We start from the raw sequence: 17,916 nt of genomic DNA on the forward strand, positions 1-17,916 counted from the left end.
GGAGAACTTGCACAACTGGTGGCTGACTAAATACTTATTTTCCTCGCTGTACCTGTACCTTAATGATGGTAAGAGAGGAATATGAAGAAGGAAAGGAAGGGCTCATGATCCAATTCGTACTACATTATGAAACATGGTGAAGGCAGTATCATGGCATAGGCATGTATGGCTGACAGTAGAACTGTGTCACTAGTGTTTATTGTTGATGTGTCTGCTGATAGAAACAGCAGAATAAATTGTAAAGTATATACTCCATATGCTTCCTGCACAGATTCAGTCATTCGCTGCAAAACTAAGTGCAGATGAATAATGACTCAAAACCTATTGTAACACAAAAGCAACTCAATACAGCGAAATGTCCAAGTAAACTGGCCAAGTAAATCACCTGACGTCTACCCAGTTGAGCTGCTTTTTACTGCCTAAAGAAAACACACAGACTGGGGTACCAGACTTTATAATCATTTTTTTCAAGTAACAATATTTTGTTAAACCCTGTGAATTAAAGCCGGATGTCTATATGACCAATCACATCATAATTGTTTGATTTTAAATCCATCTGGGTGGTGTACAGAGACAAAATTGTTGAACTGTTCATGGATTTGACTGTATCTAGTGCAGGAACTAGATGACTGAAGTGATGTCTGTCCCACTGGTTATAGTACAACAATAAATGGTAAACTGTAATATTTCTAGGGCTGCATCATTTAATTAAAAAAAAAACCATTGCAATTATTTTGACATGATAATTCTAAAGCTATTAAATATACAATTTTGTGTTCCAATGGATTGATCTAAACTTGATCTGATGTTGGCCAATATTTATTTTTTACCCCAAAATTATTATTATTAATATTATTATTATAAAATAATCAAAGTGGGATCTTAGATAATGAACATAATTCATTTTGGAAGCGAGCGTGTTTTAAAACACTCGTAAACCAAATTTTTACCATAAGAAATAATGGAAACTCAAATTATTCTTTTCACAGCCCCAAAATCTAAAGACAAAAAAATAATCAACACAAAATATAAAGTAAAAAAAAAAAAAAAAATTAACCTGCACTTTAACTAAATCCTGACAGATAAGTGTTCCCCTTTGTGCGCACAGATGCTGTGTACAGTATGTGTGTGTGTGTGTGTGTGTGTGCGCGTGTGAAACTAAAGTAAGTAGCCCCTCCCCTTTCTCCTTTTCGTCTTACACATTTACTCTTCCTCCACTCTTTTTACACACACGTGCACACACAACGGAAACACTGTTTTATCGGAAAAAATTACAAAAGAAATCTCTATAATGACACTCGATTGAGCCACAAACTAACGGAATCACTGCTGTAAAGTAAAAATAAAACAATTTAACCTGCACTTTAAAAAGAATCACGACAAAGCAGTGTTTCTGTGTAAAGCAGAAAGAAAGAGTGTGTGTGTGTGTGTGTGTGTGTGTGTCTGTGAAGGCGAATGTAGGAGGGGTGTGTGTGTGTGTGTGTGTGTATGTGTGTGTGTATGTGTGCATGCGCGTGTGTGCGTGTGGGGCATGGTGTTCAATGACGCGCGCGCACACAGACACAAAGAGCAAGCTGATAGAGAGGGTGAAAATGGATTTTTAACCTCTCTAATGAGACTTGCTTTTGCTTTGAACGCGCGCTGTGTACACACGCATACAGACACAAAATAAAATATGTTTTATGCGGACACACATGGTCACAGTGTTGTAAACAGTACACGCGTGCATGGATGTTGATTATACAGTACCAGTAAGAGATGCGCACTAAGACCCCGCAGGGGAAACGATTACCCACAATTCCGCAGCGCAAGAGAGAGAAAAAATGTAGGCTCGGTTGTGATCACGTGATGCTCGGCGTCAAAACAAGAAGCGCATCCATGATACTGTACATGATACTCTGTACTCGTATACCAAGACTTTTTTTTTTTCCAAGTCAAAATTAATTTAAAAAATTAGCAAACCGCTTTACTCGCAATTCGAGGTCCCACTGTACTTAATTTATTGACACACTCTATAAATTCCTGATTGTCCCTCTATTACCTGTAATAAACCTAAAGCTTTTGCATTGCTCATATTGAGACTTAGATTTTTAATTGTGCAGCGATAATGATCTCTGTCTTTGTTGCATTTAGAACTGGAGCGCCAGGAGAAGTGAGCTGTGCTCAAGTCTAGGACCAGCGGTCAGTGATCAGTCAGATCTCGGCTCGTTGGCATCTCTGGATGCTTTTGAGATCATGTCTGAGTGTGAAGGGCCGGTTGCGTTCACCCGTGGCTCCCGCACTCGGGCCAGCCTACCTGTGGTGCGTTCTGCTAACCAGACCAAGGACCGCTCATTAGGTACGTAAATACATACACAGAGTCAAACAAATTGTGTGACCTGGCGTTAGGAGTTTGATTTAAGACACAGTCACTGCAGTTAGGTACTGGAAAATTATAGGGGCACATGTTTTGAAAAAAAAGCGCAGGACTTTAAAACAGAGTCTTTATTTTTAAGTCTCCTTTAAAATGATTGTGTGTATGTTATAAAAAATATAAGAATGAATGCAAATGTGTTAAAGTACTTTCCATCCAGCCAGTAAGATTAGAGGCTCTACTTAATGCGCACACAGGCATGTAATACAGGCTAGAGCTAGATTGTGGGTAGACACACACACATTTCACCTTCTTTTCAAACCCTCTGTGCTCAAACACACCTACCATTCTTTTACCTCACTCTACACGCACACATACTCACATATGCACACATTTGGCCCAGAAGCACTGATTGGTTGTTTTAAATGAACAACAGCTGGAAAGAGACAGAGGGAGAAAAAAAAGAGAGAGGGAGAGAGAGGGAGGGAAATGGGGGAGAGATTTCTTCTCTAAATACAGCTTGTGAAAGAACGTTGTGGTGAACAGACATTGTGGAATCTTAGAGCTTTAAACAGATAGATGGTATGTGTTTTCTGTACTGCGCAGATTCAGAGTAAGTTTGCTTTTCACTCAATTCACTGAAAATGAAGACGGGTTCATGTTTACTGTAGCGATGCTGCCATGACTCCTTTAGCTTGTAAATTTAACATGCTTTAGATGATTTAAAAACCTCAGAAGCATTTGGTTTGTTTTGCTTAAATTTTGCTCTACTATTCTTTATTGCTGTCTTCAGTTAACTACAGTTGGAAAACATTCTTGTTTTGTCAGGAAAAAATATTAAAAACTTTCATTTTAAAAAAAGAACTTCTTGTAAACTATTTAGCTGCAGTAAGGAAAAAAAAATTAGTTCCTAAGCTGTAGGGCATTTCTACATTCTCTTTGTGTTCTAATTAGTTTAAGCTGTAGTTTAGATGCGTTTGTGATAGGATCTAGAGTTAATCTTTTGTCTTAGCCTGTCTCTTCAGACAGAGTATCCATTCGGCTGAACAGTTGTTTCTCATTTATAGAGATACAGGAACACACTCAGGTTGCAGCCTACAGTTTAAAAGCTAAAGGAATTTATCTCTGACATCAGGGTTTGTTATTTCTTACATAATTAATATTTTTGTTTAAGAAAATTATTGATTTAATTATAATAAAAAATATTAATGATTATGAGACTTTCAGAATTTGCCTTTTTTTTTTTTTTACAAGACTGCTTTTATGCACATTATAGGTAGCACATACAGTAAAGTCCGAAAGACTAAGATTCGACTGTGAAACTTAGTCCAGCAGTTTTTCACTTATTTATGTTTATCACAACATTAAAAATGTTGATGGAAAAATCATAAAAGCACAGGGAACATGGGAAATGCTAAATAAATTACTAAATGATTAACTAATTACTAATTATTTTGTGTCTAATATTCATTGTTTATTTTCTTATTAGGTTAATTGAATGTAGCCTTAAAGGACCATCCTAGACTAGTCGCAATCTATCTGACAAAATAGATTCTTTTTTTTTAAATAAATTAAAAATGCATATATCTGTTTGCTTTTAACATGGTAAAATGTTGCCATATAATCCTGCAGGTGTGCTCTAAAATATTCACACTGAACATTATCTGTGTGGGATGAGTAAGTTATTAAGTGGTACAAAAATAATGTAATATTGAATCGGGGTATTGTGATACTATCATGAGGTCCCTGGTGATTCCCCTGCATGCTGTGTGTGTGTGTGTGTTTTTTTTTTTGAAAGCTTTACAAAATTTTTAGAAACACTGATTTTCTTTATACTCACAAGCATACTGTATGTTGATCACTGGTAAAGTGCCAATCACACTTCCAGCATATTTCATATGTATTTGAGAATACTTTAAAAGAAATGTTAGAAATTTAGATATAGAAGTTACAGTATTCTGTAAAAATTCAGCTTTAGTCCTAATGTGTGATAATTCTTCCATCAGCTCAGGCATTTATTTCTGGCAAATTCCTGTGCATAGAAATAAGCCATTACTGTATCTTTCATTTACACTATATAGTGACATTTAAATTGTCATTACTGAAAGAATTTATATTTGTGTAAATTTGTGTTTTCATTTTTTAGATTTTATATTTGTTAATAAATGCCTGTGATATTAAACATCTGGTTCATAGAATTTTATCTTGATGGTATTTTGAAGCTTATTTGCCACTTTCACAATTTTAGCTATGGATTGCGGCAACTCATGAATCCCTTAGGTGGCCATTCAATAAGCTCATGGCTAATATTATTAATGTGCTCAAAACAAGTTTTACAGTAAGTGATTGTATCACTGGTAAGTACATTTTAATATTTTCCCTAAAGTTTCAGTCATAACTCAAATTTCAGATTCTTTATTTGCATTATGTAAAATAGACAGAAATACAACATATAAAAGTCTGTGAGTGTGTGTTGAGTCCGAGTGTGTTACAGTATGTCTATGTGGAGTCATTCCCCACTGCAAGATGAGAATGTTAGTAGAGCTGCTAACCTGGAACACAAAGCAGGGAAATTTGTCTAGAAGGCACAAATCTTTAAAGATACCAATTTGAGCAAGCTTAGTAGGACAGCTGCTTCATTTGAGTCTCAGATGAACTTTGGAGTGCATTTTCCACACAGAACCATGGCTGTGTATTTTGTCTCCCACTGTTTTTATTGTAATCTCTTAGGTGAAAACATGCAGGGCCAGAGTGTCAAGCAGGAGAATTTACAGCAAATAAGACGTAGTATCATGGAAATATGGAAACCATATATGGAAATTAGTATTGTTTTAGGACTGATTTAAATTGTCTACCTACCCAACTGGTTTGTTGCCATTGTTTACAGTTTCACTGAATCTTCTGAAAGGCTTTTACCCATGCATCTATGAAAGCAGAGATATAAGATCCAAATTGAATGAATGTCCTGTACCCTTTAAAGCTTAAACTCAAATGTTTGGGAAATTGGTCCTGACTTTCTCGCTCTCATTCAGGTGTGCTGTATCTGCAGTTTGGTGATGAAACAAAGCAAATCCGGATGCCCAATGAGATTACAACTGTAGACACAGTGCAAGCTTTGTTCGTCAGCGCCTTCCCACAGCAGCTCAGCATGAAAATGCTTGAGTCACCAAGCACCGCCATCTATGTCAAGGATGATCTGAGAAACATGTATTATGAGCTGAGTGATGTAAGGTATGTAGTATGTTTATCACTTACTAGATACACAATATTCTGATTACATACCATAATAGTGAAATACTTGCACTATTAACTTTATGCAATGCTTGTGCTTTTGCTTATTCAGGTTACTTATGTTTATATAGAGCTTTTTAACAAAAGACTCTGTCACACATAAGTGGTGTAGAATTCCAAATGTTAATTTCACCGGAGATATATGCCCATGAAATTCCTAAGATTAAAGTTATTTAATAAATTTTCTGACCTTACATTTAGGTCTTCAGACTAAACTTAAAGATTGAGACTGTGTCGGACTAATTGGGAGGTTGTTCCATATATTGTACCTTTTGTAGAAAAACTATTGACCTAGTTTATCTATTGATTTTAGATACAGATAAGGACAGCTTTTAATTCAAGCAGATATTGGAATCATAATTGTAAACCAAAATTTACTCATGTACTGTGGGATGAGACTAATAAGTATTATCTAATGTTTTTGGTTTTAGTAAAAATCATTTTGAAAAACAAAAAAAAAAAAAGGTTAATCTGGGTAATAGGAGTCTCTCTCTTTAGGTGTCATGTTGACACGGGTGATATGTGTGTGTGGCATGGTGGGGAAAATGCCCAGACTGTGTGTATAGTATGAATCACATTCACATTCAAGTCAAACTGGGGCTTGTGACGAAATTTTTTGTGGTAGTATAGTTTTAATAAGTTTTTTTCCCTTAACTAAAAACTCCAAATCCCAATCCTTCATACAGTAACTGCACATCTAATGTTGATATGAAAACAAAAGGACTAAGATTGATGAAGTGACGATAACATGCTGCTATGGTTTGATTGGTATAAAGACAGTGGGTATCTGCCTTTCCTTGTAATATTCCTAACAAAGCTCAGTTGTTGGTGTTACAGTAGACTCGTAAGTAAGTAAGTAAGTTGTCAAGCATGTCATCACAACAACCTCTACATGCTGACAAATAAATTGATGCCCATGTTTATCTCTATTATAGCAAACTATACAGCATATCATATACAGAGATTATAGTCACAGAGATAATATGCCATAACCTAGTGCTAAATAATAATATATCTAATCAAGCACATTAACATTTTTATATGTGTGGTATTTCAAAAACTAGTTACCCCCACTGTTATGGTAAGTGTCTCACTATATTATTTCACTCCTAGAATTCATAAATATTCAGGTCAATAAATATTTGAACAGTGGCACAATTTTCAAATTTTTACCTCTGTTTTAACCATGATGAATTTTAAATGACTTCAAGCTTAGATTTAATGGGGTTTAACAAAAAACATTCCATTTTAACTTTATAAATAACACCCATCCATAAAAAGACAGAATCACTCAGGGCAATGCCAAAGATCTTGAAGGCCACAGAAGGCTGTTAAATTTAATTATGCAGACTGGTTTTGTTGGCGAAAAACCCCTTCACAAAATCTACCCAAGTCAATGACACTTTGGAAGAGGTAGGCATATGACTGCCTACATACGTACACTACCGCTTAAAGTTTGGGATCACTTTCTAATTCCAAAAACGCCGACCTTTGTGTCTTAAAAGAACAACTGACTGTCGTTGTTGTTGTTACTTAATGACCTAATCCTGTATGTGTTATTTCATAGTTCTGAAATTCCCAGTACTTTCAAATTCAAATTTTATTTGTCACATACACAAACATACACAGTACGAAATGTAGTGAAATGCATTATACGACTGCCATTGACCCTAGAAGAGAATTAAAGTTTACAAATAAGAAATAAATATGAATAAAAGAAATACGATAGAAATTAAATAAAAAAATTAAATTAAACTAGGAAAAATAGAACTAAAAATAAAAATAGAAATAGAAATGTGCTGATGTAGAATTTAGAAAATAAATCACTAAACAAAAACAAAGAAATTTGCAAGTGATCCCAAACTTTTGAGCGGTAGTATAAGTCCATCATATGATGGCTTCATGAAGAAAAATACCGACCAAAAAAAAAAAAAAAGCCAATTTCTGACACAAGATTCAGTTATACCAGAATCAATGGAATAAAAAAATAGTGAGAGGGAAAGGAAGGAAATGTTCCAAAGCGCACCACGTCATCTGTCAAACATAGTGAAGACAGTGCTATGAAATGGGCATGTGTGGCAAATGTGGCAAAACTGATCGGACCAAGCTTCCTATTACAGTTGGGTAATGGGCCAAACATATTGCGAAAACAACCAAAGGGAAAGTATAGAATGTTCTTAAATGGTCGAATCAGTCAACTGTATACCAGTTCATTTTATTGTCACTAAAATGCCAAGCGAGAGTGATCTGTGCAAAATTATCCCCAATCTGTGTTCTTCTGATGACAATACCCTCATGCACACACCCACACAACTCCATTTCTCACCTTTTTCTGGTGTTTCATGACGTATACAAATGGTTGCAAAATGTAACTTAATGATCGTAGGGGCCCCAGAATGTACAATGGTAAGAAAAAGAAAACAATATTTAGCATTTGGTGTGATCTGATCTTCACCTAAGTCACAATAGTAGAAAAACACAATGTGTGTAATGTTTAAGCTAATAACACAACCAGTTATAATTTAAAAAGTAAGTGAACCCTTGGAGTTCCCTATAGCTTTTTTTGGCAGCAATGACCAGCAATCAAATGCGTTTTGTAGTCCTGGAGCTGACCTGCAGAATGTTCAGGAGGATATTTTTGACTATTACTCTCTACAGAATTGCTTTAGCTCATACACATTTGTAGGATGTCTGGTGTGAACACTTTCCTGAGGTCTTTCCACAGCATATCTCTGGGGGGTTAAGGTCTGGGCTATGACTGAAGCCATTCAGTGGTGGACTTAGTTCAACGATCAGGGTCATTGTTCTGCTGCATCACTCAACTTCTACCAAGTTTCAGCTGGTGGACAGCCACCCTAACATAAAAATGAATTCCATAGGATAACCTATAGGACATTTCTGTAAACTTTGGAATTCATTTTTTTCTCTATAATGGCAAGTTTTTTAGGCCCTGAGGCAGTGAAACAAGCCCAAGCCATGATGCTCTCACTTAGGGATGCACAGAAATGAAATTCTTGGCCGAAGCCGAATATTAATGAAATGCTTGGCCGAAGGCCGAATACCGAACGCGGTGTTTCGCATTTTTTTCCATTTATTTTGCCAATTTATATTAATTATTTATTAAATAGTAAAAATTTGCTTTTTACTATTTTGTGTTGCTTTTTAGAAAAATAAATCAAATAACAAAAATACAATTTCAAAATATTTATTTAACACTGAACATTTTTTTTACATTCCAGCAGATATTATACAAACAAAGCACAATATAACTTAAAATAAATAAATTAGTAAAATAAAAAAATATTTTTTTATTTGGCCATCTTTGAAGCCCCCCTTCTTGAATAGCCTATGTTAGGGCTATAACTGACTGCTGAAAGGATGTAACTCTGTATGTCTACAACAACAAATGTGCATTAAATAGTGCAAAAAATGTGGATTCGCTGCTGCTGTTGCTGTAGCCGGGTTACTATTTGATCGCGTCATTAAAAACGTCATTGTTCGGCAAAATTTATTCTGCCTTTTTACTTATTCTGTGTTAGTGCTTTTTTTGTCTATTTTTCGGCCGAATAATTTCGGTTGCCGAACATTCGGTGCATCCCTTTCTTGACTGTTGTGATGATGATTTGCAGTTGGTAAGCTGTGTCTTTTATGCACCATACACAGAGTGTATTCTTTATAAAACAAACTTTTGCTTTATTAATCCACAAAATATTTTCCCAGTAGCATTGGAGATTGCCAAGGTACTCTTTGGCAAACCTCAGGCATGCAGCAATCTTTTTTTGGAGAAAAGCAGCTTCCTCTATGGTATTCGGCCATGGACACCCCCTGCGTATTCAATGACTTACATATGGTAAACTCATAAACAGAGGTGTTTGCAAGTTTTCGTAATGCCCTCAAGCCTTTAGCTCATGGGTTCTTCTTTATCTCATTGACGAATCTGCTTTGTGCCTGTGGAGTCATTTTTGCCAGATGCTTCTTGGAAAAGTAGCCACAGTCTTCATTTATTCTCGATTTGTCTGACTCTCGATTAATTGATGCCTAAACACTTTTTATTTTTGTGCCTAAACACTTTTTACACTTTTTAAGATTATTTTGTATTTCTTCCCAGCCTTATCCAAAAACAATCATTCTTGAACAATCACACTTTTGTGAGGCATGACTGTCATCAGCAGATGCTATTTATGAACAGCAAACTGTCTGAATGTCATTGATTAATCAAAGTATCTTTAAACCACACCTTTAAATTAATTTCATTGATTGGACTCCAGGTGTACAGTACCAGTTACAACCAGTTAATTTCAATGGCTTCACTTACTTTTTCTTGCCTTTTTTTCCATCAGAACAAAAGTTCTGGCTTTATATTTATATTTTTAGGTTGTTGAAACAAACCTTGTGAGTATTTTAAGTTTTTTTTTCTTACTATGGTGAAACCAGAGAGACCAACCAGTGTTGCTAGCAGACACAAGGTGTAGCCTGTTTGTCTGCTCCTTGGTCTTGGCTCTGGATTGTTACTGATTAACTAGACGTGTTCAGAGACTACAAGCTATGCTAAAAAAATGAGAACAGTCAGTGGACCTGAGTGGAATGGATGATGTCTCACACTAACAGATCAGCCTTGCTCTCAGAACTATTTAGGCTTTCCTATATAGCCCTTATTGTTTTCTGGCCATCACCTGTACTTCCAGCAGCTCGGTGGGTATATTCTCGATGCTGTATTGGCACATGGAATCAGGATGGGACCAGCACATACTTCTGTATGCGATATGACCCTTATTATAGACACAACTATGGCTCCTACGGTACCTTGAGATTACCTGCTGTGTCTAGCGCTCTGGCTCTCAGTATACACTGCTGATGCGCCTAAAGACCTTGCTAATTTCTCATCCTGTAAGATGGGGTCTACTTAAGAGAGACGTTCATTTCAATTCAAGTTTATTTCTATAGTTCTTGTAACAATTGACATTGTCGCAAAGCAGCTTTACACAAATAATTATTTAAGTTTGTATGAAATGTGAATTTGTGTAAATCAAAATGATAAGATTGTCCCTGATGAGCAAGCCGAGGACGACGGTGACAGTGGCAAGGAAAAACTCCCTAAGATGGTAATGGAAAGAAACCTTGAGAGGAATCAAACTCAACAGAGAACCCATCCTCATTTGGGTGATAACTGATACCAGGGATTGATCTGCAGTCATACTGTGTGTTAGGTGGCTGGAAATGTGTTTAAGTAAATATGGACTCCAGTTTGTTATTGGAGGCTCAGGCTCAGAATGCAAGAAACTCCAGTCCTGAACTATCGAGTGACTGAAGTCACAAGTCCTCAGAGAACAGCTGTCTATATCAGCTGGGGCCAGGCCCGTGTTCGTGGAAAAGTAGAACCGTTTCCAGTACACACACGAATCCCAGACAAACCACACAGGGCATCCATGCGTCGAGATCTCCAACCAGAAGCGGGACACCAAGACGAGTTAGACTGGTCCAGAGGGCAGAGGGGGTCTGGATCACTGGCAGCTCAGGATAGTATAGCTCGACAGAGAGACCGGCAGAGGGAAAAACAGAAAAGGAGAGAGAGTGGAGAAGAGAGCAGAAGAGTAGGAGAGCGTTAGGTACACATGTATAAGGTGAATGTATATTTAGTGCAGAGTGCAAGCAGGGACTCTGGCAGGACTGACTATAACAGCATAACTAAAAGGGAGAGCCAGAATAAAACACAGACATGAGGGTTACCTGACATGGAAAAACGATCGATCACTTTCACCGTCAACAAACCTGAGTAATCAATGAGAGTGGGGAAGACAGCATCTAAACATACCAGTTCACCGTAATACTCTACGTCCATCTGAGTCCCCCAGATCTGCTCCTTTACCTAAGATGGATACATTTACAAATATTCATGGCAAAATAAATTGGTTTTTAGCCTGGACTTAAACACTGAGACTGTGTCTGAGTCTCAAACATTAATTGGAAGACTATTCCATAACTTTGGGGTTTTTTAAAAACCCTGCCCCCTGCTGTAGTTTTCATAAAACATGGTACTGACCAGCAGCCTGCATCATTTGATCGTAGTAGGTGTGGCGGATCGTAAGATACTAGCAGTTTACTCAAATACTGCGGAGCGACACCATTTAATGCTCTATACGTCAAAAGAAGTATTTTAAAATCAATGCAAAATTTCACTGGGAGCCTGTGCAGTGTGGATAAGATAGGGGTGATGAGCTCGTATCTTCTGGTTCTAGTGAGGGCTCTCGCTGCTGCATTCTGGACTAACTGAAGCTTGTTTATGCAGCTAGTTGAACAACCAGACAGTAAGGTATTACACTAGTCCAACCTAGAGGTGATAAAAGCATGAACTAGCTAGCCCTCTAGGATGTGCTCCTCTAGTGCTACAGTATTCACCACATTTGCTTTGCTTTGCCACATTAGCTTTAATTTAGGAAGAAAAGGATGGAATTAATGTGTGTTATATTAGTCGTCATGGCTTTTGCTTGCATAGACACACCTCTTTAACATCATAGAGACATTTGTCCATAGGGTTTCTATGGCTACATTTCTCAACACGCACAACACACTAACACACAGACACACACATGCACATCTCTTTGATCTTTAATAATCTGGCAACCACCTCATGCCTTTTATATTGAAGCCGTGTTGATATAAGCTGAACTTTGAAATGGCGTTTCTTTTTATCATCATTGCAGTTACACTGGACTACGATCATATGACTACAGAATATCATATAATTCCCCTCCCCCCGCCCACCCTAAGCATTGAAATAAAACCAGGCAGACCTTTAACAGAGATTAGCCTGTGACATGCACACACTTTTGGTGTCTTCTTCCTTGGAGAAAGTAAAAGTAGTTCAAATCGGGGAAGTGTACATAGAAACACATTTTTTTACACTGTGCTTATTGGGGAACGTAACTTATGGATTCCAGCCATGATGAAGTGTCTCAAATTTCGAATCTTTGCTCTGCACCTGATGGAATGTTGTCATTTCTCTCGCCTAGTCTTTCTCGCATTGATCTGCCCTCATGCATTACTCACCCTACTGTAGCCAGGTTCAGGAGGCAGCATTATCATCAGCATACTCGGCCGTGGTCTGATGGCGATTTTTGGGAAGCATTTATAAACAGTTCAGATCTTTCCTTCCACAGGAGCATCACAGATCAGTCGTGCCTGAAGGTATACCACAAGGATCCTGTACACGCCTTCAGCCATGCAGCCCGGCCAAGCAGCGGAGAAGCCAGGGTGAGTGCTAGCCCCCGTCAAATTACACTCATCAGGCAACATAGTGAGGCTCAGTGTTTCTTATGTTTACTTACTGTGTGGTCAGAAGGTCCAATATCGAGATTGCATTGCTCTTATTAGCTAAAAGCTGTCATGAAGTTCTGTCCTAATTGAGTCAGTTTTGGGTCAATCATTAGGAGATGGCAGGGGAGGTCATTTGAAATATGTGGCTTTATATCAATTTAAAAAAGAAAATTTTGGGGAGATTATGAGATCATGTAGTGTCTGAATTTCTTCTCTAAAAGTGCACATCTTCTCACTGTTCTATTTGCTGGGAACTGGAATTTCTGACCTTCCCATGATGTTCAATAATTTTAATAAAAAATAGTTTGTTTAATGTTCATAGGTAACACTTTAAGTGTGTAGGGAATCCCAAAACAAACACATTTAATTTTATAGTTTTTTTTTTTTTTTGGTAAGATTTAATCTTTCAGCAAACATTTTATTACTGACTCTTGGTCACTTGTGTTTAAAGTATTTGGCTAAATACCCTGTAAAAAAAACTCGTTTCTCTTCTTTCTGTAAATAATTTGAATACCTTACTAGCTAGACATTACTTGTTTTGGTTCCTCATGGGGTTGGTGTAGACCTTGTGTGTTATTACTGTACAATAGAAGTCACAGCCTTTTCTCCTGCTTTATTTCTCCCTTATAATGATTACTTATAGCGACAATGCTTGCAGCCAATATATCAATTTCCTGGTGTTTGTGTGTCTAATCAGTGGTATGTGTCTAATTTGCAGTTTGCCTATGATCACCATCCACTTACAGGTTTTTTTTTTTTTGTCTTGCTTTTATGATTCTGTTGCTGAGAGGATTAAACTATTTTAACTCTTGTGACTTTGCAGGTAGTACAGACACCTCTTGTTTTATGAATGGAAATAAGGAAAGAAAATGATATGTGTTACTGCAAAGTGCTTTCTTCAGAGATCCCAGCTTGTTAGTATTTTTTGGGGGCTTTTTGGCAATGTAATGACCCCAAGAGGACCAACATGAGCAAAACCACATTCAGACTGTGAAATGCATCCTGAAGGCTAGAACCAAGACAGTAGAGATCCTCAGAAGCGATGATAAAAAAATATGGGAAGGTGGATAAAAGCGTGCTAGGGTGACGCATTTACCAAATCCTAGGAATCATACACCTTTGAAATACTGGTGGTTACATGACCAAAAAGCAAGCTTTAACCTGTGAATTGGTGGTCTTAAGTTCCATAACTGGCTTAGGCTTTTGTATTTAACCAGCTATGTGTTACTTGTTGATATGGTGCATATTTAAATATTTTTAAAATTGAATTGAACTTTTTTTTGAAGTTTCAACTTTATTATTAGAATTATTGCATGTTGATGCATTTAACTGGAAACTTGAGTTTCTATGCCTGTGGTAGAGTAAATAAATAAAGTTGTTCCTTGACCTTTATTTATTTAAGGCCACAAGAAAATGTATAGCCTGGTACCTTTATTTCTGAAAGTGTACTAACATAATGTTTGCTTTTGATTAAGGCCAACTGAGGAATTATGGCCATAAAGCATAGTAGGGGTCAAGGTACAGGCGAAGTAATGATGGAAAAGTCCAGACTCATAAACAGTAACGTAGGCCGGGGTTTTCTCACACAAAAAAATAAACAGACAAACAAAAAATAAGACTTAGAATTTAACAAGACAAAGACAGAGAAACAGCTGGCTATACATATACAGGCTTAATCAAGTGCCTAATGCAGAACGCTGTATCTCATTTAACAAAGTGTGCACAGAAGTAAGAATTTCCAGTATGTGAAAGAACTTTTGCATTTATCACATGTACAGTATATGCACAGTTGTAAACAAAGGACAGTATTTTGTTGTCTGTTGATTTAGCAGAGATCCTGTTGTATGAGAGAGAAAAAAACTGTGAAATAGTATGTTTAACACTTTCATGAGTGGCTACGAATCAAAAACAATGTAAAATAAGTTGAATCATAAAAATCATGCATATCAAATATTAATTACTAAACATTTAATAAATGATTCTGCTACGTGAAATAAAATGATCACTTCTCAATCAACAGGTGCTCTGTGACCAGGCTTGGCCTCGTCTCCCTGCTGGATTACCTCAAAGCTCCTTTCTTTTTATTAGCAGGAGACTGATAAAACTGTTCTCCAGGGCTGTGTGTCATTGACATGCAGAACAATTGTCTGGCATTGTAAACTAGCCATAACATTAAAACCAGCAGCAAGTGACGTTGAATAACATCAACTATCTCAATGCATTGGCAACTGTCTTGGGCTATGATATATTAACCAGGAAGTGAACAGTCAATTCTTGTATCTGATGTGTTTAAAGGAGGAATAATGGGCAAGTGTAATGAACTGAGTGATATTGACAAGGGCCTGAGTGTGATGACCAGGTCGACGCATCTTCAAACATTTGGGCGTTTGGCTGTTCATGGTCTGGCGGGCTTAGCAAAAGAAAATCAAGAGAGGACAGCTGGTGACTTGGTCTCCAAATGTTTACTGATGTGTGTTGGGAGCAAGGCAAGCCTGTCTGAGCTGATCTTACAGAAATGCCATTGTACCACATTAGCAACATTCGTATGAGTAGCATGAACACATGGTGCATTAGTGACTTTCTGCTACTGTAATTTGAGTGTGTAGTTGCAGACTGGTCAGAGTGTCTGTGCTGACCTTCATTTTGCATGTGAACTTCAGAACTAGGCTATAGATCAAAAGAAGAAGGCGGCCTCATTGTTTCTTGTACATTACATAGCAGACTAGGTGCATCAGGAAACATGCAGTAGTAACATGTGCACTTATTTAGTACATCATTTATTTCTTCAGTTGTAAACATATAACATCATAACATACAGTAATCCAGCTTAACCACAGACTTGGGCAAAAATAACAATGAGTAGCACACACTGAACAAGCCTCTGGAGTCAGGGTAATGACCTGGGGTTGCTTTATTAGTCGGCCAGGTCAAGGCCCAATGACGTTATGTAGCAATTAAATGAAATCCAGGTTATCACATCCATGGAGTTTTTCTTTATATTTCTTTCTGATGGTATGGTCTACGTCAGCTCGCCCATGCTAACATTCATTGTGCTCAAATTTCTGAAAGAGTTGTTCTAAAAGCGTGATGAATCATTTACTAAAATAAATTCATGGAGGCCAAACCCGATCAATAGTCTTTGAGATCTTTGAGATGTGTTTATGTAATGTTTTAACGTTGTCCATTATGGATATAAGAGCTCAGGCAAAAAACATTCTGGGTGGAACCAAATCATGTGACATTGGATATGGTTGTTGAAATCTTGCCATGGTGAATGCACTCTGTAATCAAAGCTAAAGGCTGTCTAGTGTAGTATTAGTGTATGCAATTTTTTTTTGACCAGGTAGTGTTTAACTAACACACATACAAACACACACACACACACACATCTCTCAACCCAAGTCAATCAGGTATGTTCACACAGGGTTAACAAGTACATCAGATTTTGCCCTGCATCTGTGCAGACTTGCTGTGTGCGCTGGAAAACTACTGGAAAATGGAGAGCGCGCTCTCTCTCTCTCTCTCTCGCTCTCTCTGTATGTGTGTGTGTGTGTGTGTGTGTGTGTGTGTGTGTGAGAGAGAGAGAGAGAGAAAGACTGTCTAGTCAACATCTGGATATAATTGTCCCTTTCCACTGGGTCATATATTTTCTGAAACTGCAGTTGGTGTTTCACTGTGATTCAGTTCAGGATGTTGGGATGTGATTCTAAAATTATTCTTTGAGAGTCTTACAGTATATGTAGTTCTCAGTTTCCCTGGGATTTTCTTATATAAAGCATTGACCGACTGAATGATTTTAAAGAAGAATGACTGCTTTAACAAACAGTGTTAGTTTTTCTACTGCATTTCTTTGTATTGTTGACATTTTCTGTAAAGGGCCTGTGTAAAATCTTCATAGTCTTTACTCACAGAGCATTTTATTATGAACTCTATATTTATACTCCCTATGCACTCAGAGCAGATACTGGGAACATTCCTTTAAGATTCTGGTTCATGTAGGAATGACTTCATCATGCAGTTCCTGGTGATTAACTACATGATTTCATGCATCCCAAGCAGCTGATTAGATAAATACATACTATAAATGAGTAGATGTGCAGGCGTCCTAGTTAAAATAAGTGTTTAAACAAAGCTCCATATATGACTTTGTTGGTCAATACAGAATCTTACGAAGAAAGAATCAAGCCCTAAGAATTATTTCTGTGAATCCTGTGCAGTATGTGTTAAATTCTCCTGGGTGTGGATTTTGTCAGTTTTAATGACACTAAATGTGTGTGTTTGTTTGTGTGGCTTCCTTATTGTATTACCCAGTTTGACAGTGTAAGAGCACACACCCAACTTTTGCTCATGTGATATTGTTACTCTTGTTACCCTGGGACAAATCTACGTCACTAAATTTACTTTAGTCTGTGCCAGCATTAGAGTTTTTCAACAGATTAGCCCCAAAGTAATTTCACAGAGATTCAAATCTCTGTTAAAAATGCATAGAGGACCTTTGGCACGCATACCAAGTCCTGTAAACAAGTCTTTTAAAGTGGAACAAAGGGAAAGATCTGAGGAGTGTTTTTGTATAACGTTGTGTTCTACAGTGTTGCTGAATTAAAATGACCGCAGACGTGGGCCTCACCTGTGCTGGGTGTGGTTCAGCATCTGACTCAGCGCTGAAATAAAGCCTTTATTTTTCTTAAAGGGAGCAGCACAATGAGTGATTGACTGTCTGACCTTTTCAAGAATGCATTGAAAAAAAGCTACAGGTCAAAAGAAGTTCCAGTTTGTTTTTGCTTTGTGTCTCTGGTTGGTGCTTTGTACAGCATGCTAAATATAAGGTTATGTATTCAAGCTATTACATAAGTTCTGTTTGTGTGTGTGTGTGTGTGTGTGCACATGTGTGTGTATATACAGCATAAACAAAACTAGAGTGTGTTTCATAGTATCCACAGTGTGTGACAACAATAGTA

At 37.3% G+C, this 17,916-nt stretch overlaps 1 protein-coding gene across 14 annotated transcripts in view; it reads left to right on the forward strand.

Annotated features, from left to right (window-relative positions):
- si:ch211-285f17.1 (sickle tail protein homolog) overlaps window positions 1-17,916 on the forward strand; it is a 74,295-nt gene that overhangs the window by 19,985 nt on the left and 36,394 nt on the right. For 11 of the 14 annotated variants that reach the window (XR_008357882.1, XM_053493747.1, XM_053493755.1 and 8 more), the window contains 3 exons: window positions 2,134-2,338; window positions 5,386-5,584; window positions 12,802-12,895. Coding sequence is in view for 13 of the 14 variants with exons in the window: in XM_053493747.1 (XP_053349722.1) it covers window positions 2,134-2,338; window positions 5,386-5,584; window positions 12,802-12,895 (498 nt within the window). In the remaining variant the exon portion in view is untranslated. Of the gene's footprint in view, window positions 1-2,133; window positions 2,339-2,861; window positions 2,967-5,385; window positions 5,585-12,801; window positions 12,896-17,916 lie in introns of those variants that run through there. The other 3 variants (XM_053493753.1, XM_053493751.1, XM_053493752.1) reach the window with 3 other exon arrangements.

This window comes from Clarias gariepinus, chromosome 4 (assembly GCF_024256425.1).
Source record: "Clarias gariepinus isolate MV-2021 ecotype Netherlands chromosome 4, CGAR_prim_01v2, whole genome shotgun sequence".
Classification (NCBI taxonomy): Eukaryota; Metazoa; Chordata; class Actinopteri; order Siluriformes; family Clariidae; genus Clarias; species Clarias gariepinus.